Consider the following 26,502-nt stretch of genomic DNA (forward strand, 5'->3'; position numbering starts at 1 on the left):
ATTGAAATCAATGGGCCCATTAATTTCAAAAGTTTTTTCCACAGGTGTGCTTTGGAACGAATGGGAAAATTAAAATGATTATGAAAAGCTCATTCTCTGGTCTTTTCAATTACTAGCCAAACATGCTAGTTACAGAATAATCTTACATTTACAACCCTTCTGTAATTGTCAGGTAAATTCCAAATGATACTGCATTTTCTTTCCATGTCCCAGTACTCCGTAGCAGTGGTAGTTGTTTTTCTCTCATCATCAGTAGAGATTTGGAAGTCATGGGGTAGGGGTATATATAGTCTAGGGCAGGTTTTCCCAAACCCAGTCCCCAGGGCTCCCTAACAGTGCAGGCTTTCCATATCTCCTTGCTGGAGCACATAGATAGATAGATAGATAGATAGATAGATAGATAGATAGATAGAGATTTACAGTGATCAAAATGGAAACTTAGAAGTGGCGGTATGGAAAATGTAATGGGAATGTTAGTGAATGGAGTTTGATAGTGTTACAATAAAGGCAGTAAGAGAAGTGACGGTGTGGCATACAAATGTATACATCACCACTTCCACCACTGTATGTATATAAATAGTAAATGTATACACCAGGGTTTCCCAAACCCAGTCCTCAGGGCTCCCCAACAGTGCAGGTTTTCGATATCACCTTGCTGGAGCACAGGTGTATTCATTATTGACTGACACATTGTAACAGATCCACAGGTGGTCCTAATTATGTCACATGTGATCCGGAAAAACCTGCACTGTTAGGGAGCCCTGGGGACTGGGTTTGGGAAACCCTGGTCTAGGGTAAGGGGTTAATTCATTTTTTAACACTTTGATAGTCACACGGTATTAACAAATGTATTAACCATTCAATCAAAGACTTTCAAGTTGCTATTAATATTATTAAACATGATTAATGCTGTTGTGGTCCCCTGGTACACAAAAAAATGCAGGATCAGTTGGAATAAATATGACACCTGTAGCATGGTATCAAAATGCCTAACTATTCTATAATTTTCTAGCTAGTAAATGAAAACTTTATAGCCTGATCATTTCCTATTCATTTCAATGAACCCATTTATTTCAATGAAGTTTTTAAATGTAGGACCTGATTCATCAAGGCATGTGCTGCAGATTTTGAGCGTATTATCCACCAAATCACTCTGCGCATACCCAGAACCGGGAGATACAGCCATGAACACAGCCCTGTCTGCTGCATCTTCGTACGCAAAGGACACTTAGTACAGCCTACGATTTTATGTGGGGAATGGACGTTTTGCCATAGTGAATTTACATTAGGGACATGCCAAACTCAAGCGCACACAGCCACATCCGAATGCAGGTCTGAGCATCTCAAAGTGACTTGTTTTTCTGCCGTATCTCTTGCTCCAGCTAAATGACTAGCTTAAATCCTGATCAGTAGTGTTGACAGTCTCGTATGCATGCTATAACATGTGTTTGCAATCACGAGCAACTGTAAAAATTTATTTTATGTTCAGTAGACGTTAACAACTTTCTATTAAATGTTTCATGAGAAAAAATTATTTATAAAAAAACATTTTTTATTAAATCTGTTTTATCCCTAATGCCTTTATTATTAACAAAGAAGGGGGAAGAAATGCCAGCGCTGTCCTGTGTCTTATTATGCTGCCAAAAGGGAGGTGTAAGAAGCAAATTTCTAGAAACCCCAAAGTGGTAATGGTAACAAATCTAGTAGCCCAAGGTGCAAATCAGGATGAATAAATGATTCCTGCCTGTCCATTCATCCTCATTTGCCTCTTGGGATATTAGATTTGCTATATTATTAACAGGTGACATTAATTCAAGAATTATGAATAATCCCCATAGATATTGAATTTATCCTGCAGCGTCTTGTGTGGTAGAGCACAGCAGACCTGCCCCCGATTTCAGCAGCACACATAGCTTGAGATCCGTGCCTTGATGAGGTTGGGAGTGCGCAAAGCTGAAATATGTGTGTATAATACCGAACGCGGGTTGCGCTCAGAATACATGGCTTGATGAAATTAATAGGATCTTTCAAATGGGTGGTAGCTTCCCTAAAATTATTAAACATTTAGGGGCATATTCAATTGTCGGAGGAAATGCCGAAAATCTTGCGCTCTGCGCACTATTACCGTTATTACAGTAATACTACGTGGAAAAAACGTTATTACGGTAGTTTTCCCTGAGCCGCTAGCTGAAATCCAGCTAACTATTACCGTAATACCGGTAGTAGTTTTAACGCGAATCCGGACAATTAAATATGCCCCTTAGAGGGAATTTTTTTTTAAAAAAAAATCCATGGAAATTGATAAACATCTCTACTTCAAAGATAAGTTGGGATAAACAAATTGATTTTGATTGATTTAAAAAAAAGGTTGGAAAATTGATCCTAAGTAGATTCTACCCATAGTACTATGTGATTATATAATCACTATAGATTACAGAATCACTATTTCTACATAATCATATAAATGTAGAATGTAATGCAATTTGGCTGTGAAACTTACCAACAGCTTCCATCTCATTCTCTGCCACAATTCTGAGGGAAGTCAACTTAAAAACTCACAACATACTTACAACAAAAGCACCATATAATTATAACAAAAAATATGGCATGAAAAATGTATCCGTGTGATTATTCAAGTGGTCATTAGATGTTAATAATGTTTATGTTAACTTGGAAATGTGTAATATAATATAATATAATATATTATATTATAAAAAAATATTTTTTATTTGATAGCAGTGTGACATCAGATATTGAACACAAATTGCAGCCACAATTCCACCTTATGCACACAAAGAAACATATAACGATATCAGTATGATGAACACAGTGTAGACAGTTTCCTACATTACTTCAATTACATTTTAATAGTTACCTTCCTTTTAACATATAATTTAAGCATTTTTTTTAAATGTCACCATCTGTGTCTATGTTTATTTGGAATATGGCCATAAGACAATGTAAAATATTTGGATGACATTTCTAAAGATGCTTGTGTAAAAAGGAAGTACACCATGTACACACTCTCAGTTAAGTTACACAATTGCAACATTTTTTAAGTACAATGCGATTGTATCAAATTTATTAGAATTGTATGTTTTTACACATTTTCTTCATACAATAAAATAAGAAAACTGTCCCGAAGTTTTAAAATCTCCTTATATTCTGTAATGGGTGCTTTTATAGTTATGTTTGACAATGACACAAAATATATTTTTATTAATATTGGATTAAATTATAGTTCCATCTTTTCAGTGGAAAATTTTAAAAGTAGCCTCCACCCCCTTGACAACCTCCATTCTATAACTGTAATGACTTCTCCACCTGGATCCCCATTTTCGGAGCCTCAAAACACAACCCTGCATTGGTCCCACCTTCATTCATACAATTGTTTTCTATTGATGTCATCTATTTATGTCTACTTACAGAACAAGAGTTCTGTAAGTAGTCTCACTTGTCAATAGGGTCTGTATCGTCCCAACAGTACAAAAATGTGGTTCTAAGCCACACATGCCATACATTGCACAAGGTTTTCAGAGTCAAACTACTGGATTTACTATTCTGCCTTTTGGAGGCTAAAAAGTTGAACTACAAGATACATATACAGATATATAGCACTATATGGCTTACCAGCCCAGAGAAAGCTGGGAGGAGTTTTGTTGAGATTGACTAGATGATCAATGCCAGATAAAGCCAGCTAACATAGAATGAAGTCACTGTGGAGCTAAGGTGTAGGGTTCATAATTTAGAATTACTGTTTGTGACTGTAGCTATTATAACTGGTGTTTGTGAATAAATCAGAAGTGTTTATTGCAGACAATGTGTTGCGAGCGCCATTATTACAGTTCTATGCTAAATGTGGCGTTAGTAGTGGGATGCTTCGGGAAGTCTGTTTACACTTCCTACCAGTAAGCAGAGATCAGGGTTGTAAGGTCAATATAGGGAAGGGTGAAAGTGCAAGCATGTGTTTTGGACATTTGTTTGACCAATGGTATATGTATACAGCACATGCCCAGTATGCCAAAGACCCCCTCCTAAACCTCTGTCCAGGGCAACCCTAAGGGCACTACCTATAGTGCAAGTTCCATTTTAAGCAAAAATAGGTGTTGATTCAAAGGCATCAGTTTTAACAACGGGTGTAGCTGTTACATGTACAAGGAAGATCCACTGTATCAGAGACATGTTCTCTCTGTGGGTTCCATGTCAACACTCTTTGTTCCACTGGAAGGAGAGATGTGTAACAAAGGGAGAGGCTTACATTATGGTTGTGAAAGAGAGTGTCAGATTGCAAATAATTATCAGAAGTGTGTGTTTGTAGGAGGTGAATAGGTTAATCAACAAGCAGGACTTGGATGTAAGACATAGCCCTGTAACTCCTACATGCAACCAGAAAGGAGCATGTAGGAGTTACAAACTATAAGATGATGTTTTGCTGATGGATGGAACTGTTGATTCTGGCCAATGGGCAATGTATAAAGTGGGGTTGGTGTAGAGTTTAGGTGTAAGTATTGTCTTATTGTCATGTCATTATTGTTGTGAATAAACCAGTGAAGATGCAGAGAAGCTTTTGTGGGTCATTTTACATGTGTATGGTGTGTGTATGTGTGTGAACACTCTCACACACAGATAGATAGATAGATAGATAGATAGATAGATAGAGATTTACAGTGATCAAAATGGAAATTTAGATGTGGCGGTATGGAAAATGTAATGGGAATATAAGTGAATGGAGTTTGATAGTGTTACAATAAAGGCAGTAAGAGAAGTGACGGTGTGGCATACAATTGTATACATCACCACTTCCACCACCAGGGCTGCCATCAGAAACTGTGGGGCCTAGTACAAATTAATCTGGCAGGCCCCCCCCTCCCCATACATGTGCCCCCTCCCTCTTCTCCATACATGTGCCCCCTATCCCTCATCACAGTACATTCCCCCCACTCCCTCATCACGGTAAATGTCCCCCTCCCCCCAGAGTAAATGTTCCCCTCACCCCGTATTCACAGTGAATGACCCCCCTCCACAGTTAATAACCACCCCATGGCACAGTTAATGTCCCCCCAGGCACAGTTAATGCCCCCCCTAAGCACAGTTAATGTCCTCCTCTCCCCCCCAGGCACAGTTAATGTCCCCCTCTCCCCCCCAGGCACAGTTAACGTCCCCCTCTCTCCCACAGGCACAGTTATCGTCCCCCTCTCCCCCCCCAGGCACAGTTGATGTCCCCCTCTCCCCCCCAGGCACAGTTAATGTCCCCCTCTCCCCCTAGGCATACTTAATGTCCCCCTCTCTCCCCCCCAGGCACAGTTAATGCCCCCCTCTCCACCCCCAAGCACAGTTAATGTCCCCCCTCTCCCCCCCAGGCACAGTTAATGTCCTCCTCTCCCTACCCAGGCACAGTTAATGTCCTCTTCTCCTCCCCAGGCACACTTAATGTCCCCCTCTCCTCCCCCCACCAGGCACAGTTAATAGCCCCTCTCCTATAAAATGAATACCTAATTAACTTACCTTCTCATATGTGATACTGCAGCATGCGGTCACTGATACACTGGGAGTGTGGCACGCTGTGATGATGTCACCGCGCCCCGCTCCCAGCCTATCAGAGCCTGGGAGGCAGAGCAGCAGCATCGCAGAGAAGAAGGGGCAGCATGGTCAGTCAGACTGAGAGGCCCGGACAGTCCAGGGAGCCCGGACAGACGGAAAGGTCTGTCCGGGCCCCCTAGTCTGTCCGTGCCTCTCACAGCAGTAATGGCTGTACCCCCCTGATGGCGGCCCTGTCCACCACTGTATGTATATTTATAGTATATGTATACACACATATATAGTCTTCAAGTGTATGGTTATAGTATCCTTAAGTTGGATTACTGACAGGACGACTGCTATGTGTAGAACAATATCTCTCTCCATGATCACAAATGATCACAAATTAAGCGCTTGATATGTTTGACATCTTAAGTAGTACGTTACATAAGATAAATTGCAGAGCCACCAGTATTAGTAAATAACATTTTATACCAAAATATTACTAATTTTAATAACTAATGGCGTAGCTTAAATTGTATAAAAATATTGTTTTAGTATTATTATCTACAGCCTACTATGGCATAATGCACTACTCTGTAGCTATGAATAAGTAAAATCTTTCAACAAAATGTTGTTGGCCGACTTTAAAAGATTGAAAAAATAAAGCCAGGCCTCAAAACTAGATTGATTCATTAGGACCTAAATTAAACCAGGTGAAGACAATTGCAGAGTTGAATACATACTCTATTCTTCTAACCTCATAAGATGTTGTTCCTACTTTAAACAACCAATAAAGGTTATTGACCCAGCAGATATAGTGGGAATCAGGCAGTTTAAAAATACATGGTAAAAACATAAGGCTGTCTTTAGGAACTCTAAATAAATAAATAAACAAATAAATACACTGGATGTACCCTTCTGAGACAAGAAATGAAACAAAAACATAAAAAATCAAGATACAAATAAATGGACAAATAAAATATTTTTTGAGATAAATCTCAGTGCTGAAACAACTACTATTAAATTTCAGTCATCTAATTTGTAATGTTCATGCACTTAAGCAATAATGTTAGGATCATTGCTTAGAGTATGCTTGATTATATACATCATTTTGTTATCATACCCATTTCATTCATTATTTTGTGTAATCCCTTAGGTATAATTGTAAGTTGACCAAACTCGCGTGCATGACTGGCATCAGGAAAATAACCTGTTATAAAATTAGCATTTTGCAGTTGTAATATACATGAAATTATGTTGTTTGTTTAGTATTTAGACTGAAAAGGTCTGTGCTCTAAGGAATAAAATAATGATGATCCTGTTGAATAGTTTTGCATTTGATGAGCACAGGACTGGATTGTGTGTAGGTGGAAAATGAAGGGTCAGTGGACACATTCCTTTCCATGCTTCTGCATCTGGTCGCACATTAATATTGATGTTTTCAGGAGAATTCGCTAGAGAAAGAAGATGGTTTTTGTGTTTTGAAAAAGGACATTAGAAAAAGAGACATTTACACCTAGAACAGGCTCAGCAGGAATGAGGAGTATATTTAATTGGGTTTAAATTTTAATTGATGTAACCTCATTATATTTAAATGAGATTCTCTCTTAAGGTCTGATAATGTTTAAATGAGGCCCTTTTAATATCAGACAATTAGTGGATTTAATTAATTTATGCTGAGATAACTAACTTTGCCTGATCTATTTTATTATCTACAAAATGTTGACATAATGGGATAGATATAACTAACACCAGACCAGTTTATGGGTTCATCAAAAGCTGACGTACAATAGTCATGGATGTAGTGACAAACATCCAAAAATTCATTGTACCTCTTTTAACCAGGACACATTCTAGTAATAGTAATAGTTGAAGCAGGCAGCAGATGGGGCAGCAGGGTGAATAATCTGGTCCAAGGTATTACTAATGGAGCTAGTATGTGACCAGCGCCAGATGCTCAAATTGACCATTATCCATGAGAAGTATTTTGCGTTAGAGAGTCCTAGGATGGATGAAGTTCCCAAATCTAGCCTGCAGAATAATTCATTGTAGTAGATAGTAGAAGAGGATCCAATAAAAAAATAAAGAATAATATAGTGTGTAATATGGTGATTTTGGGAGTATAATCCGCACAATTACTTTCCGCATGCCCAGTACCGGACAATATGCCACAGAACGCAGCCATGTTCAATTAATCTTCGAGCACAAAGTAAACTTACTACAGCCTACAATTTCAGGGAGAGGACAGGGTGAGGAAGGGATGTTTGCCTGTGGTCAATGTACAGTAAAGGCGTGCCAATCTCAAACGCATTCAGCAGCGTCCAACTTAAGCTCTGGGCATCTCTCAGGTACTTGTTTTTCAGTCGTATATCTTGCTCCAGCTACAGGTCTAGTCTAAGTGCCGATTACTAGTGATGATGGCTGTGTGTGCATGCTATTACATGTGTTTGCAATCAGAAGCAACTGTAACAATGTACATCCTAATAAATGTATTTCATGGGGGGGGGAAACTAAAAAAATAGCAACACTTTTTTTAATGTTTTAGCATTAATGCAATTAAAATTATTATCAGGTGACATTAATTGTATAGTTTTTTTGTTTCATTTCGTTCTTCTGTTTTTTATATTCCACATTTGTATCCACATATGTATTGGACGTATTCTTGTCTAGCAGAGCAGTGCAGAGCAGACCTACACCCGTATTGACCACTACAGGTATCTTCAAGTCCACCCCTGGTTGAATTTGGGCTTATGTGTACCCGATTTACATGCATTTTAAAACAAACGCACATTGCGCTCGGTATGTGTCTCTTAATGAATCAGGCCCATAGTGAGCAGAGATAGGTGTAACTGGGGCTGGAGGTTAGTATTATAGGATTGCTTCAGTCATATTAACTGCCCCTCCTTTTCCTGCTGAAACTCCTTAGACCTCATTCCTTTTCTCATAACACCTATTCATTCTTCCTTTACCTACACAGCCAATCTAATACTTTACATTGTAGTACCTTACAACAATCATTGCTACCGTATCTATGCTACACTCAAAATGAATAAAAACAATCTCTGAACAGAGGCAGAACCAGTGAGCTGTGGGCCCCGGTGTATGGAGGCAGAAAGGAGAGAACCGGGGCCTTTGACCCTCTGCATCTGCCATGCAGCAGGCCCCAGTATCTCCATGTTCCCCGGTACATGGCACTTGCTCCACCAATAGTAGTTCCGCCACTGCTGAGCACATCACAAGAAAAACACAGTATGCCCATCACACATTTAATTTACACTTTCCCCAATCAACCAAACCAATGGTTCAAATTTCAGTGATAGACTACGTATCTGTACAATTTGGGCATGAGTTATTAAGGAGAGCAAAGCATAAAAAAGGAGTATCATTTGCACCTGGGCAAAACCATGTTACATTGAAGGGGGAGGTAAATTTAAAATGTGGGGACAGATTTATAGTTGGGGTAGGGCATGTCCTAGATCAACATTAGATTTCCGTGTAATAATAAAGTTATTAAGTATTTCTGTGTTAGATGAGAAAACAGCCAGTATGTAACTTATGTGCAAAATAATAAACTAATTTCCACCCCTTGCTTTGTAAAATGGTTTGTCCCAGAGAACATTTTTGCTCCTTTTTTGCCTTAATGACTCGGGCACTTTGTGTGTTCTCTCATTTGTAAAACCATGAATAGGCATCAAAATTCAAGAATACAACAAAATAAACCCTTTGCACTTGATAGGTTGGTATAAACACCACACTAATTTGCATGGGGTCTGCTAGCCCCCCATAAAAGGATTATCAAATAAATAAAAGTGCAATAGTATATGTTGTACCAAATCAGATATATAGTCTGCGGTATCAATAGTAATAATATTTATTCGTACAATTCCATAGCATGTGAAACATTAGCAATGGAATAAACCACTGAAAAATGGATAAAACTAATGAGCTCAGAACAAATATTCAATTAATGCTGCAATATGGTATCATATTAAAAAAAACATATAGTCAATAGATGGATTATTAGTCCAAACCTGTTACTGGGGCTGAGCACTGTCACTGTATATGCAACCAAAATTATTTTGTATCCAAAATGAGGACCAAAAAATGTGTATGTAACAAATAATATTCAGGGACCAACCTGACCGCCAAATGTCCAAACTCAATTGAATATAAATATCGGAGCGAAATGATTCCAAAAAGAGTATAAATACATGAGCCAATGATCTCACCCAGAAAACTTTGAGAGGGGACCCGAAATGTTAATCAGCACAGCTCTGTGTGCATAACTGTGTGGCTCACCAGAAATACTGTAGATGTGGGCGGTGAATAAACCTCTCTTTCTCTGTGCAAAGGAGATCATATTGTAATTTAGCACAACTTGGTGCGAGTTACTATAGATGTAGGTGGTGAATTACTTCTCTTCCTCCAACATACACTATTGTACTTTTATTTATCAAAATTCAAGAAACCCCTTTCCAGCAAATACATACTGTACATATTATATTTTTTAGAGATTGTAAAAGTGTCTGTGGGGCACAGCCCAAACGAAGAGATGGTAGAGAACCTATTATAAAGAAAAAGTGAATGCTTACCAGCCAGGAACAAGCTAAAGAACTTTTTAAATCTTCCCTATTTTATAGTGAAACACTGCATAATGTAAGATCTTTCATGGATGTCATGTTTGCTTTTTAATAAGCTTAGAATAAGCAATCATTTACGGCTTCATTTAGAGTCGGACGCAATGTGAGTCTAAGACTTACTTGAAAAAGTAGGAGTGGGAGTGTGCCGTAGCTTGGTAGGGTATTACGAGTGGCATGCAACCCCAGTTGTGTCCCACTCGTAATGCCCTACCAAACTGCAACCAGTTCCTGTTGCTAACTAACTACTTGCGCCACCTAATTCGTGCCGCACTTTTTCAGTCTTGTTTGATGTGTGTTTCGACTGTATCTTGATCAGACTAGAGTAGTTTTTGCGGGTAGACGCCCATAGTATCTGAATTATTCACGGTCATGCCTACATAACTCCGTGTTCCACCCTTTCCCTCGTTTTGAGACGCAAGCTTAAAGCACAATTAAAGTACTTTGATTTCAAAGCAAAAAAGTTTTGTGGTACAAGCGGTGAGACTTTGTATTTGGAATATTGATGATAATAAATATGAACAGTTGTAAATACACGTGTCTTTAGTAGTCTTATTGACCTGACTATAGTAGCCTTATTGACTTGGGTTATTGTCTTGATTTAAGAACATTGGATAATAATTAATTCATAATGAAAGGGTTTACACTAAAGCAAGTAGCATATTCACCATTTACCTGCAGAACATCATTAATGTACCTGTCCCACAATCGTAATTTTACCATTTGTATTAGTATTTGGTATATATTTAACATGTACAGTAGTTGACCATCACCTCATATCATGTTAAAGACACACTATTGTAGAATATCTTTGATGTCCTTACTTACTTAAAGATACCTGGCCCACTTCCAAACTAAGAGATCCTTAGAAGTGTGGCAGGCCAAATTAATTGCTCATGAGGGGCTTCATCGAACCGTATGGCCACTGACGGAATTTACTTTATTATTCCATTCTCCGTTCATCTGGAAATCCTATATAGTGATATTTATTGTCAGTGTGTCACATTGATCTGTTTAAATAACTGAACAACTTCTAAACAAAGTTCTTTACATTTGCTAGTTAATACCATCATACACCTAGCAGTGACAGAGAGATGTAAAATGCTTTTCTTCTGTTAATGAATAACATACCATCTTCTAATGTCATCTACCTCCCAGGCTGCTTGATTTACAGTGTAACAACCTACAGCACCTCTAACTACATACTGATTTAGTAAGTGTGTGTAATTACAAAATTGCTATGATATGCATATTCTGCTCAGGCAATTAGTACTAATTGATCAAATAGAAAACTTAATTTTTTGTCAATGAGATACAGAAAATTATTTTTTAATGTTTGTTTCTAGTAATGCACTTATACAGAAGTTGACATCAATTTTAAATTAAAGTAAAACATCTACAATTCTGTAATATGCTATCAGTTATGACCAGGTAGGGGGGCCTGGTACCATCTTCTGCAGTAAATGGTGTTTATAGCTGCCAAAAGATTTCACGCAAGTTCAAAGTTTTCATGCAACCGACCTAAGCCAGCTCTGTTCAGTAAGGAAACAAAATAAAACACCAAAATAAACACCTTGCGAACTAAACACTGGTCACAACTGACTAATAAACTAAGGCAAAAACAAAAAAAGTTTTATCACAGTAACTTACAGGCAGATATCAGGCTTTCTCTCACAGATACTCTGCGGACCCTGTCCCCAGGCAGTGAGAGACTAACTGAGCTGCCTTACAGCCTTTTACTAGCACCACTCAGGTGCCACTCCTGATTACTAGCTGGATCACTGGTAACTTGGAAGACCTGGTACATGGGTCTAATCGATGAAGCCTGTCCTCTCTCTCCAACCATAGCTCCCAGGACTCATTTCTGGCTTTTCAACAGGCCTATAGTCCATCAGCAGCTAACAAACAATAACATTTTCCTGGGGTTTTAAAACAAGTAGGTGAAATATACGTGCACTATATACATGTGTGTATATATGATTTTGAAGTATACTTTATTATACTACTACTCTACAGAATACATTTTTTATGTGTGGTATAATTGTATAGGTTGTCATTATTGGAATTGCTATCTTTAGAAAGCATTTCTGGATCTTAAAATAAATATGAAGCCCTACCACAAAACCACAGAAGAATTCTCAGGGTGAACCTACTACTAGATCACAAAAGAAACCTTAGGATAAACCTACTACCAGACCACATAAGAAACCTCAGGTTGAACATACTACCAGACCACAAAAGAAACCTTAGAAAACAGAAGAAACCTTAGTGTGAACCTACTACTAGACCACAGAAGAAATATTAGGGTGAAAGACCACAGAAGAAACCTTAGGGTGAACCTAATAACAGACCACAAAAGAAACCTTAGACCACAGAAGAAACCTTAGAGTGAACCTACTACCAGACTACAGAAGAAACCTTAGGGTGAACCTATTACCGGTCCACAGAAGAAACCTCAGAGTGAACATATTACCGGACCACAGAAGAAACCTCAGGATGAACCTACTACCAGACCACAAAAGAAACCTTAGGATAAACCTACTACCAGACCACATAAGAAACCTCAGGTTGAACATACTACCAGACCACAAAAGAAACCTTAGAAAACAGAAGAAACCTTAGTGTGAACCTACTACTAGACCACAGAAGAAATATTAGGGTGAAAGACCACAGAAGAAACCTTAGGGTGAACCTAATACCAGACCACAAAAGAAACCTTAGACCACAGAAGAAACCTTAGAGTGAACCTACTACCAGACTACAGAAGAAACCTCAGGGTGAACATATTACCGGACCACAGAAGAAACCTCAGGGTGAACCTACTACCAGACCACAAAAGAAACCTCAGGGTGAAGATAGACTTTTCAGCAATCTCATGGTCCTTTTTTTCTATGATTATGCTGATAAGTGCAGAGTAAAAGGAATGGGTGACAGTTGTTTTAGAAGTTTCAAATGCTTTACTTAACTTTGGTGTTGGTTGTTGAGAAAGGTTTTTATCTCTAGTTGTGCATACCTTCTAACATTTCACTGTTGTAGCAAAGTTGTCCATGCCCATAACAAAGTTTGCTGCAAAGAAAATCAGTTTAAATAGAACAGAACTACAAATCAATACTTTGGTACATGTACAGATTTGTGCATATTCTAAAGTATAGGCCGGGTAGTTCTTCTGTATTTTCTGCCTGAGGCCCTCTTAATACACTTCTCTTCAACCTCACTATTTTTTTCAATCGCCCACTCCCTATTTACCTGCAACTCCAGACCCCATTTTGATAGTAGTTTGCAAATACTTAGCCAGGCTAAGTATAAATGTAAGGAATAATTAATTGTAGTCACCCACTTCCAACCCTAATATTCTTCCACTTAAAATGAGTTGTTTAACCAATTTAATGGCCAAAGGACCCCTCAGGATTGCTCCCTCTGAAGGTGCTAACTCTGTTAAGGAGGACCAACCTAGAGATTTGAGTAACTGTTGTACTCTAGGTTATAAATTATATTTCCAGCCTTTGTGGTATTAACCTAGATAATAATTTCCTCAACATACTCTTCAGCTCTTCAGCAACCCCCTTTCTCTCATTAATGCCATCATGTTTTGGAATAATAATCTTTATACTTGATTTTTTTCCTAGACAGATTTAATTTTAGAATGTTTATTTTAATTGTCTTTTGCACAGTATGAAAAAACAAAATACTGATTCAAGGTTTTGCACATAGCCAGTCTGTTTTATCTGGCTGACCTGTTGTACAAAGTAAATTTGATGTGACAAATTTGACTGCAATCTAATTTCTATTCTTTCCCCACAAAGCCATAAGACACTGCTAGCACTGATGTGTGGAATGCACTCATATTTTTATTTGACTTGACTACCATATTGCAAAAAAAAAGGTTGCAAGGTTGCAAAATTATTAATAAATAGTTTGGAGAAAGAAGGCGGGGGATGGAGGGGAGGGGGAGGAAGACATGGTGAAGATGTTAAAATCACAATGATGAATTACAACACCGTAAATCTGATTATATTCCCCATCAGACACTTTCCTTCTACCGCTATATGGCACAGCGACAGCTATAATTGGATTCAATGCCACCTTACTATGATTCCACAGACTCTAACTTCCACATCTCTGATGTTCCAGGGATCACCTCTAGCATATTGAAAGCAACTATGTTCAACTTCTAGATGCTTGTTCACTCTCGCTACCTAAAGCAGTACAATGCCTCACTGACAGCATGTTTGCAATGAAATTTTAATTTAACCATTGGGTAAAGGAGAGGTTTAGTGAGATCTGCAGCCATGTAATGTTTCTTTGCTTGGGTTCAATTTTTCAAGGATACATAATTTAATCGCTCATCTCTGGTTAGCAGTGACCAGTAAGTAGATGCTAACGTGGGGAGGTGATTTCATCTGCAAGGGTGAATTGTGCTGGGAACGCCATAGCAGTTGGCCTAATGTTCAGGGCCACTCCTGGAAACATTATTTAATTCTCTGACTGCAGATCAAATATTTCGATTTGTTTGTAATCCTCCCTATTTTGCTACTTTACATGAGACATAGCAATGTTGAACAGTTCTTTTTTTTCTTTTTGCTTCCTATATTTTCATGTCTAAGCTACATCCATTTTAGTAAATCTGTTTTTATATAGTGCTTTTCCATTTTGCGTGGCAAGTAACATCTGTTTAATGCATGAACGATGCAGGGTTTTGCTTCCCCCGTCATAATCTTTCAGAGAGAAAAAAACATTTTGCTATAGAATTACTATGCAAATAAAACATATGCATTACGTAGCTACTCAACCCCAAAAATAGCATAAATATTTTAAAATGGATAAAAGGTACATTTATCCCATAGGTTTGGTCAGCAAGTACTGTACACATTATTCCATAATAAAATGTACCAGTTATTTCAAGCATGTGAGTTCCCAAGTACATAGTGTTGCCACTTTACTCTGGTGAAAACCAGACAGGATACGGTCAATGAGTTGCAAATATCGTACAAAACACAATATATTTGTATTTCAGAGGCCTATTATTCATGCATCAAATTACAAGGAAAGTGTTTTTCCAAACTATATCAGGTAATTATCTTTGAAAACATTGATTAAGCTGTATGCCTAAGTGGTTATTAGGATAACGTTGATCAAGACATTCCGAAGTCGCTTTGGGTTAATTGATGATTCTTCTATGTTTAGGATTATTTGTGCCATCTTGTCTTGTTAATCAGGATCCCTTCCTTCATTTATTCCTATCCATGCATTTGTCGGCAATTATTTCACTTTAACTCAGCGCTGCATCACTGTTAATGGTGTGGTTTTAAAAATGACTGAAAACTGAACACTATGCTAAGATCATGTCATATATGTCATTTTATATTAACCATTATCCTAATAAATATATGTATAGCTGTACATATTGTAGGGCAATGTGATGAACAAATACACCATACCATTATAAATGTAATGAAATATAAAACTTAAAAAGTACTAACACTATCTACCAAAAATGTAGGCTAGAAAATGATGGGGAAAAGATTCTCTCCTCGTTGGAAAAAAGCTTGTTTAACCCTCTCCGCACTAGATGTTTGAGTTGATATACTACCTCTGTAGGGATTTTCACTATGCACCTTTGTATCGGTTTCGTTCAGTATTCTAGTTGAGTAAATATTTTTTCATTTATGGGCACAATATAGCAGTAAAGCAGACAAAAGCATAAAAAAGATAATCTGCAAGGATCAAAAATTGTATATAGCCTTATAAAAGGGGATTACATCCCCTCTGGCAGCCATTCTTCCTGGATTGTTCTAGTGGAAAACATCTGTGAATGCAATTATTTGAGACTGACTTGTGATATGACCTGTGCCTTACCAGTGGCCTCTGCCTATTCTGATCTTCATCTTCATTTCAGTTCTGTGTACACTTGCTACATTTACATCATACTTAGCACTATAGTGACTCACAATCAATTAGAGTCCAGTAGATTGGTGTAGGTTTTATTCCATTGTGCAATTGCTCATCTTGTCACATCCAATGTGAGCACATTGTCTGTCTGTATGGAGTGTAGTGACGTCCTAATGGTTTGTCAGTTTGGTCAAAATGACCATACTGGCTCGCCAAAGTCCAATGTGGGGGCAGCTTAATATAAATCTTCTGTTGGTAAAAGGCATAGAATAGGGTTACATGTATAGGAATCCATATCTCATATCAGAAGGAGAACCTTTACAGACAAGAGGATTAGTATCTATTAACATTGAACATACATACTATATACCTAATGGCTTGAATTTCGAGTGAATGTTCCCATATAAGTGAAAAAATGATAGCCTCGTATATGCTTTTTATATATTTATAATATCAGTAGTAATATATTCTTTTATATTTTTGCTTCAATCTATGAATAACATGTCCCTGTTACATGCGCAATTTTATATTAATATATCAGCTGGTTATAGCTAATAATATTATTTTTATTTGTTATTTTTGAGTGTTGATGTTTTTATTTTATATATTCTTTTTTGTGTTTGTGAATGTTATTTGATGTGTTGAAGGTGCTGCATTTAAAACGGTCTGTGATTCTTCTTATTTAACACAAATAATATATATGTTGACTCACCGGACAAACATTTATATTTCCCCTTTGTTGTCACATGTAAACAGAGAAGATGTATTTAAGGTAGGGTATGGTCACATTGTAAAAATACATTCATGGCCTATACATAAAATGCCCAGGCAGCCTATTCACTATTGGGGGTCTTCACAGAGGACATGAGAATACTCGTTGTAGTTGAAAGAAAGAAGATTTAATTTCTAGCTGTGAAAGGGTTATTTACATTAACAAGCTGCCAAATGCACATTGATTTAAAATAATGAAGTGATGGCCTCTTCATTCCACAATTTTAAAACTGCAGATTTAAAGAGGTGTCAGAGCTCTTCTGAAAGAACTGCCCCCACTAAACCCAGCTGTCAGTGAGACCCCGATGGCAGGAAACACCATTTGAAGTAAACACTATGTGCTGCTGCCTCAATCAAAGTGGAATTCCTGTGATATCAACATTGGAAAGAGCCAGGACAGTGCTCAAGAGACCTGTATCAGGTAAACTGGATCTAATAAATACAGGTATATTAGATCCAAGTTACACTAATTTCTTAGTGGTGGAAAACGAGAAGACCCATCAAACAAACCAGGGTCTCTCCAAAGTCAAAAATAAGAATCATAAACACCAATAACATAAAAAAGATTACCCCGTCACACTCCTTCACTCCTTAAATTTTAAACTAACCAAAACATATAGGAGGAGACTTAAGTAAGAAATTTCTTGCCTAAGTTCCTTAATGAATCAGGCCCATAGAGCCCATAGAGCCTGATTCATTAAGGAAAATAAAGCAAAAAAAAAGGAGTAACTTTGCACCTTGGCAAAACCATGTTGCATTGGATGGGGAGGTAAATTTAAAATGTGGGGACAAACTTATAGTTGGGGTAGGGCATGTCCTAGATCAACTTTAAATATCAATGTGAAAATAAAGCTATTAAGTATTTGTGTGCTACATGATAAAGCAGCCAGTATTTAAATTATGAGCAAAATAATAAACTAATTTACATATTTTGCATTGTAAGATGGCTTGTCCAGGAGAAAGCTTACCGGTACTCCTTTTTTTGCCTTACTTTCCTTACTTAAGTCCACTAAACAGGCAGATTTAAGGACTCCACTTTAGCATCTGTATGTAATAAAACACATCATCCCTATAGTGTAGTTCTCTTTCTCCCAGAGAAACGCGTAACATCGGATTTTTGCTTGGTGATTTAAGGACTGACTATTGACTTTGACTCCTAAAACTGCAGTAATGCCTGTATAATCTTGGCAAAACCTGGGTCTATTGGCGTTTGAACCTCTACGGCAACAAGCTAAAGGAGGGTAAGAGAACCGCTGGGAAGCTGGTGGATCTGTGCTGGGTCTAAGGGATTAGAAAACCAGCTGAGGTCGGTGGTGTGAGAGATCGCTGACAAAGACTGTCCTAGCTCTACCTGTAATTTGCTCCCACCTGAAGTAGACTTTATAATGATTGACTGGTCCCTCTGATAAGGCTTGTTTGAATTGCGATCCTGAACCCATACTATATAATTATTTATTCATTTTTTTTTTCTCCTTATTTTGAGTATAATGAAGTTGGAGCCAATCTACCTGGAATAATTGACAAGATCAATTCCCCTATAAGTGCACTATAGTGATTTGTTTGATTACATACAGATGCTAAAGTGAAGTCCTTAAATCTGCCTGTCTAATGAACTTACTTTATTATGTGAAGGAATAAGTTTTATTTCTAAGTGTCTTTTTGATAGAGTTTTTTATGATAATATGCGTCTGCGCTCTCTATAGTATTTTGGTTCTTTATCTAGTTACTTGAGAATTGTCACATAACAACCCCATAGAAGAGAGGCAATCATCTTCTCCAAGAGTTAATAAAATCTGTGGCTATGTGATGACCTGTATTACATTTGAATTCTTAATGAGATTGGTATTATTATTTTTTATGATTATTATTTAATATTTTTCATGGCTAGTTTACTTTATAGTATAAGTTTTAGTCAGCACCCAATACAATCCGGTCTTTGGATATAAATCTTGTAACTACAAAGAATGGCACTTAAAAGTAACACTTTTCAGCAGGTCTTAGAACTAAGTTCTTGTGAGTTCATGGACTTGTCATTTGTTAGAGAACATAGCCATGGTAAGTAGAAATGGGCAGTTTATCTTGGAAATTAAAGTTGCTTACATGGGGGAAGAATCAGTCTTTGGGCCAGAGGAACAAATTACGTAATTTGTGTCCGTTTGCCCAGTAGATCTACATGGCAGGATTACATCGTTGACTGATGATTGCACTCAGATAACAATCACAGTCAGCAGACAACTACATGTTCCATTGTCCTACTGAAAGTTTTATCAGTTTAAATTAGATTCACTGGTTGTTTTAAGTCAAAACATGGTTGAAAATGGTGTGGATAGCTTAACATAGAAAGTTGAAGATCTCTTTGTAAAGTATAGTAAGTAGAATTATACAGAACATAAACATGTAAGCTTCCATTAAGTGTCCTATTAATTATGACATCCAAAGATCTATAACTTTATGGCACTGCAGCCTTTGCAGTGAGGCTTAGCCAGCTGCTTGCTATACTAGCTGCAATTGAAGATGGTAGACACCACACACCACTTCCATTTCAAGAGTGACCTCCCCATACACATGGAAAAACCACCTTCTCTACAATAAGCAGCTTCAATAGAGAAGTTAAGGTTATAATATTTTCAAAGGAAAGAATTTTTTTTACAGTACAACTTTTAAATCAACCCATAGAAAAAGGTATTTGTGTATTAGCCATTTTCATAATTGGAGAAAGCTTTTCCGTGTCTATTAATGTGAGTCACCAAAGCATTTACATTAATAAATAACAAACCTAAATATCCTGATAGAAGCGTGGATATACTGCTGCTAATCAGCATGCACCGGACCTAAAATACAGATAAAGGGCAACACCTCATCTATCAGCCACAAAGGGTTTGGATATCTTCCCCGGCAGAATTATTATGGTATTCTTAAGGAGCAATTATTTATTTCACGTTGGCAGCTGGGAATGTCTAAATCTATTTTATGATCAAGTTACATTTAATAGACATAGTTTTGATGATTTAAAAAATGGCAAGGATTATCATGCAGGAATTATCATGCAGGATATTGGATTTTGGCTTTCTTAACTAGTGACTGTACAGCAGTATGTGTGACTTCATGTTCCCTTTCCCTATACCCCTTCCAAAGTACTTTACTTTACTGCAAGACCCCCTTGCAAGCTATAACTGATTATAATATGCTATATTATAATACTACATTATACTATCATAACAGAGTACATCATAGTCCGCCCTCCTCCCTCCTCCCTCCTCCCCTTACCTTGTCTCACCACCGCCGCCTCTCTGCTCCGTCTCCTCCCCTCCACTCACTGACACTAGTAAGTGGAGGGGAGGAGACAGAGCAGAGAGGCGGCGGTGGTGACAAAATAGCCTCTTCCCCCTCCCCGTGCATCTGAATGCTGTGCGACGGCTGTGACAGGTATGGTCAGCGGTCGCCGCACAGTTTTAAAGTATTTTAGAATTCTGTGGCGCCCTCCAGAGCCCGGCGCCCTAGGCAAGTGCCTAACCTTGCCTAATGGGAGCGCTGGGCCTGGTGCAGAGGGATCACCTAAAAGCTAATTAGGGTTACTGCCTTGTTGTAATATAAGTTACTCTGGCACAAGTTAGAGCAATGAAAACATGGAGGCCTCTTACAGTTTTCAAGCCTCACCAGTCACCTATGAGATGAAGGCCTGATTATCGAATAAGCTGCAGCCTAGGGCACGAGGCACTTGAGAGGTGCAAAATTGTGACAGGTATAAACTGAAGATTATTTAAAAATATAAGAGAATAGTTGTTTTCCAAAATAAAAAGAAAGCATGACAAACATTGGCGGTGGGTGAAGAAAGCCATGTTTTTACCTACTACGAATGACATAGGGGGCGTTATGAGCGTATTAGTGTAGGGCATCATGAACCATTAATCAGGCCCTGATGATTGTGCACTGACATTATTTCTTAGTTCTTTAAGCAGCGTAGCAAGTAAAAGCTCCGAATAGCAATGGTATTGATAGACATGGAAGGACAACTGAAATCTCATCGATTGCTTTGAGAAGTTACTTTGTCACTGTCCCTGACACCAAAAATTAGTTTGTAAAATAGATTTTAGTTGGTAAACTGTACCTGAAATTTTGTATATATTACCGTGCTGCATAAGTAATGTTCACTCTGTAATTAATTTGAGTAGGGGATCCACAGTAATACAGAAACACTGATTGTAAACAATTAGCCTTTTTTTTTTTTTGTATGAATTTGTGTTTCTCTCTATTCTTATTAGCATCATAGTTTAATCCACATCATGTGCGTTCTAGAAGAATAGCTATTAAATTGAATGAAAAAATTTAAAACTTTCTTCCATGTGACCTTGGCACAGGCATAATTAATTGTCAGAAAAACTAACCGTGACCATATATATCAGTTTGCTTTATTTTAATTGACTGATACAATGAGCTAGATTTCATAGTAGAGTGTAGTCATTTTATGGTCACAATCTGAATTATTGCTTTGGCTAAGAGCATATTTACAGTGTTTTTCTATTTTTTTGGAAATATTTATTTTAGAGATAAATTACTTTGTGGTGAAATTCAATTATGCATGGAAACACTTAAGGCCAAATTCTGCTGGATGAATGTGAGAACATTTTGTTCATCGTTAGTTTCTTCCTAAGATTGTCTTGGATCTTAGTAATAAGTGGCTTCAGAATGCACAGTATAGCTAGGTACACACTGTAGAAATTTCCACCAACTTTTTATGCCGAGCGATTTTACATGCGATCGATGGTCCGATCGCTCGGTCCATGGACTGCATTCACACTAGCCTTGTTTAGAACAATAAAGGGAAGAGCGGACGTCCCTTTAGCGACTTTTTACAGCCATCTAGTCATGAGCAGTGATTTTCATTTCGTACTCACTGAAGCATCATTTGCGGGGGATGTAATGATATACCAAAGACATTAGCCTAAAGGGGCAGAGCTTTCACTATAGTTAACACCCAAAGCTGCATAAAAAGAGAAGGCAACACTGACTCTTCATTCATTCCTATAAAATAGAAGTTTAGTAACATACATAAAATTTAGAAATAAAGGGTAAATATGAATACATTGCCAACATAGACGCAAAGGGTAATAACACACGTGCTTTATACAAGTGTAATGGTCTGCAGCCAGACAAGTGCAATATACATCTATACAAAACATGTACTGGGACAGACATCAAAAATTTACATACGCACGCCCCCCAGGTCGAGGAAGTATCGGAGGATTGTCGTGGATCGGACGGAAGTTTATACACACTACACAACGGAAACGAGACTGGAACAAAAATATTAAATGGTACGACCAACCAAATGAGGCGACAATCGTCCATTTGGGCAGACTATCGACCATCGTGTCACTACACACACTGACCCAACTTTTGAACGAGCGGTCGTATGTCGGCTGATTGAGCCGATTATTGGACGAAAACCGTGTAGTGTGTACCTAGCATAACACTTCTCTTTTTCTTTTTATGTTTGCTATATAAATAGGATTTATTGAATGTAAGTAATTAAAAAAAAACAATAGAATAATTATTGTGCTCTTAAGTGCCTATGTCAAACTGCCTTGTATACTGTATTCCAATATTGGAAATGATGGTGTATAAATAAAATTGGCAAAATACATAATTTGTGACCTCAGACTAACTTTGACTGAATGACATAATTGTGGCTTTTGTATATGTTTTCATCATGTTATTTTATTCCACATCATATATACGAACAGTGACAAGTAATTGTATATTTATGTACCAGAAAGCATATACATCTACAGAGCTGATATTAGATTTACTTTATTTGTTTAAATAGTCTTTTATTAAATGTAATGTCACACAGCTACAAACTTAGTGTTTTGGGATTAAAGGCCATTTGCAAAATTCAGATATATGCAGAATCTTCTGTGCCCAGGGTAGCTGCTACTAACCCCTAAAAGACCAGTCCTTTCTATAAAATCGTCTGATTCATTGTGACTCATGTGTCAAGTTGTGTTCAGTTTTATTAAATCATGAAATGTGGCTTATTGAAACAACTTAATACAGTTTGACAGATGCATTGTTTTTATGTTGGAATATGAAAAAAACAAAAAACTGTTCCCCTATAAAATTAGGTCAGGACAAATTACGGGAGTCATTGCACAAGTAATAATCATTAGACAATGCCTACCTGTCAAAACCAGAAAAAATATCTCCACTATTGTTGCATTTCATTAAGACATCTCAAATGATTTACACTTTTTAAGTAGCAGACTATTTGTTGGCAGTTATAAGCCCATCAACAAATAACAAAATCAACATGGATTAATCTGACATATAGACACAGGCACTCAGTCTGCTATAAACACATTCATTTTTGGCTATACTTGGTAATAAACATAACCATGGCAATCATCCACCTTCCCCAACTCCACCTCTTGTCTTCACTTTTTTGAGCTTTCTTATTAATTTTGAAACTAAAAGCTGATTGGCTGAGAAATACACACCCAATATCATCTGATTGGCCAGAGGAGAGAACTTGACTATTTATTTATATGCCAGCCTTCAGTCACTAACCACAAGTTGTCTGTCTGAATATGAAATATGACCAGCATAGTCTAATCAGGTAGTATCAGACAGCAGGTGCCCTATACATTTTTGCAACCTTACACAGTCTATGAAACCCTTGTTTGTTTTGAAGTTCTATAAGTGACACAACCTCTTTCCTCTGTCTGTCTGTCTGTCTGTCTGTCTGTAATTCCCAGTTTTGTTTTATTACTATGTTGGTTCCCAATTGTAAAGCACTACGATATAGGCTGGCGCTATATAAATAAATGTTGATGATATTGATAAGTGATATCCCATGTTATATGTTTAAGCTCAGAAAACTATACAAAAGTGATATCCTTCAATTTGGCTTTTTTTGGGGCCTCTCAATAAACTATCCCATCTAAATAAAAAAACAGCAGTTATAGTCTTTTAAACAAAGATAAAATCTGTAAACAATTTTAGTATGTACTTGTGTGGCCACCAGAAGGCAGCTGAAAAGGTAATAACTATAATTTTCAAATCACCTAGCATACATTGACATTGGAGTTGGTATGTTATGTGTCCATTGCTTGTGGCTTCGTATTTCACAACAATACTAATATGAGTGTACATCTTACTCCTGTCCCTAGGGCTCTTGCTGATGTGATGCGACAACAGAGCCATTGCTCGGCAGACCACATGGAGAGAGATGCAAACCTCGTGGTTCATATGCAGCACTATGACACCATGCAGTCTCGACAATCTGCAAATAACTTACGTGAGTTTTACTGCATGGCTTAAAGACCGCAGCTGGATGTGTAATCAGATAACCCGTTTAGGAAACTTAGTTCATGTGGTTTAATTTCTCTCTAATTGGCAATTATATAATTACATGGCCAGAAGTGCCTTTGTGCTTATGTGACGTTATACTTTTATGCCACATGTCCTCTGTTGGTTTGATGGTTGTAAAGTTGACCGATGTCATCTTCACATTGATGCTTGTATTTAGGTTTGGCTTCTTTACCGCAAATGGATTTTTTACACATCTGTATGTTTTCATCTTGTGCCTTTTAACCTTGGTGGCTTTTTAAAGTCCCACTGGGTTTGCATTAGATTAGGAATCATAGTAGTTACTCTGCAATCTGCTTCTTCTGGTTGTTGAAAATTGAGCATTGTGAATAGTAATGAGTTAAGCCCTATTTGTGCAAACTTGTTTTGTTGCTTTTAATTACTTGATGTAGGAAATTGCAAACATTAATTTACCATTCATTCATCATTCCTGTGTTCTTAAGATGGCTTTTAATGTATATAACAATTTCAGTGAATTTATATTTGCATTGCAAAATAATGTAGACCTTCATTTTCTTTATTTAATCTCCTTTTATTATACTAATTATTTTCAACTATTTTCTTTGTTCCTTCTGTTTGCTTTGCTGGCTGAAAGTCTTTACCTAATATCACACGGTATCTCACACTGTCCCATTTCCCATGCCGCTGGATGGCACCACATGAGAGAAAAAAATCTAATTAAAAAAAAGGAACAAAAGCTTGAGTAGACATAGCCTTCTCCTTTCAGGGCCTAATGTTAGACTTATTGAAAAGGGACATGTGATATGTGTGATATTTATTACATTGGTACATGGGTTATGTGATCATTGCGAGTGAGACAATTGAAAATATGACAATCTGAAAATATGACCGAGAGCAGTATCAGAGGTGGCAGATACAACTCTTTATATGAGAGACACAGTGGTTAGCATCACTTCCTCACATCACTGGGTTCTTGGGTTCTATTCTGATCAGGGCACCATCTTTGTGAGTTTGTATGTTCTTCTTATGTTTGCTTGGGCTTCCTCCAGGCAGGGGCACACGCAGGGGGGGGTTTCTGGTTCTCCAGAAACCCCTCCCCTCTGCAAAGATCGGGGGCTAAACAGTGCCCCTACATAGCGGCACTGTACTGTACAGCAGCCGCGGCGCTGTCAAAGAAGTTTCCGCCGCGGACGCTTCGTTGACAGCGCCGCGGCTGCTGTACAATACAGTGCCGCTGAAGTGTTTTGTTTTTTTCGGGGGGGGGGGGGGGAAAGTCCCCCTTTAAAATCCTGCGTGCGCCCCTGCCAGGTGCTCCAGTTTCCCTACACAGTCCAAAACCATACTGCTAGCTTATTGGCTTCTGGTGAAATTGACTAGAGCATTGCATCTAGAATACTTCAGATATATGATTTCCATATGTAGGGATTTCCTGTACTTTTTATATGTCTAAGGTATCATTAATTACATGTAAAACTAATTTACATATTACATATCAGTTTTTCACTGTCTCTGGCATTTGACTTTTATAGTGTTAAAGGAGTTTAAGTACAAACTGTATACTATAGGTATACTCTAAAAGAGTGTATCTAACACTAAGCTGTAATGCAGCCTATACTCTCTCTGGGGGACAAAACATGTGCAGTCTTCTGTCTATGGCCCTCATCTCTCGTCATCATGCCAACATCAGTGGTTTAAACCAAGATGCATGAAAATATATTTGTACTACTCAGTTCAAACATGATAACATAGGGCATGTTCAACAGTAATGGTGCTGGCCATAGACAGTGGTCTGCATACACCCAGCTATCCAGAGATGACAAAAGCGGCAGTGCAGGTAAGTGATAAATATATTCTAATAGATCACTAAAAATGTCACCTAACCATTTCTATTAGCAGTGTTCCTCATGGTGACTGTTATAGTCAATAGTGATGTCCCTGTTTATGAGATAATCATAGCAGTTAGCATTCATTTTATTTTTTTCTGGTATTTGGATTTTTTTCTATATAATGGGTTTACAGATAATAGATCCAATTCCTGTATACCTACAGACAAGTAAAAAGTGAATGTTCAGAAGTCAGGGGCAAACGCAGGATTTGTATAGAGGGGTTTCCATGGCACACCGCCAGTGGGCAGGGCCAGTATGCTTCGGGGCGTGGCTATAATATTAGACAGTGCTTGGCTGCTCTCCAACTCTTCCTATCCCCATCATATACAAGGGTAATGCTGCGTGCACTACTGTTAGGTGCACGTAGCGCTCCCTTTTCGAGCACAGACATGTGAAGCAGAACATACCTCCCAACTGTTCCTACAATCAGGACAAAGTCCTGATTGAGTGTGTCAGAACAGTTGACAGAC

General features: G+C 37.8%; 1 protein-coding gene across 1 annotated transcript in view; it reads left to right on the forward strand.

The window, feature by feature from the left end:
• Positions 1–26,502, forward strand: part of SHISA9 (shisa family member 9) — a 279,534-nt gene that overhangs the window by 51,518 nt on the left and 201,514 nt on the right. The window contains exon 2 of the mRNA XM_075179782.1: positions 23,987–24,114. Within this exon, the coding sequence (XP_075035883.1) occupies positions 23,987–24,114 (128 nt within the window). The remainder of the gene's footprint in view (positions 1–23,986; positions 24,115–26,502) is intronic.

The sequence above is a fragment of the Mixophyes fleayi genome, chromosome 7 (genome assembly GCF_038048845.1).
Source record: "Mixophyes fleayi isolate aMixFle1 chromosome 7, aMixFle1.hap1, whole genome shotgun sequence".
NCBI classification, from domain to species: domain Eukaryota; kingdom Metazoa; phylum Chordata; class Amphibia; order Anura; family Limnodynastidae; genus Mixophyes; species Mixophyes fleayi.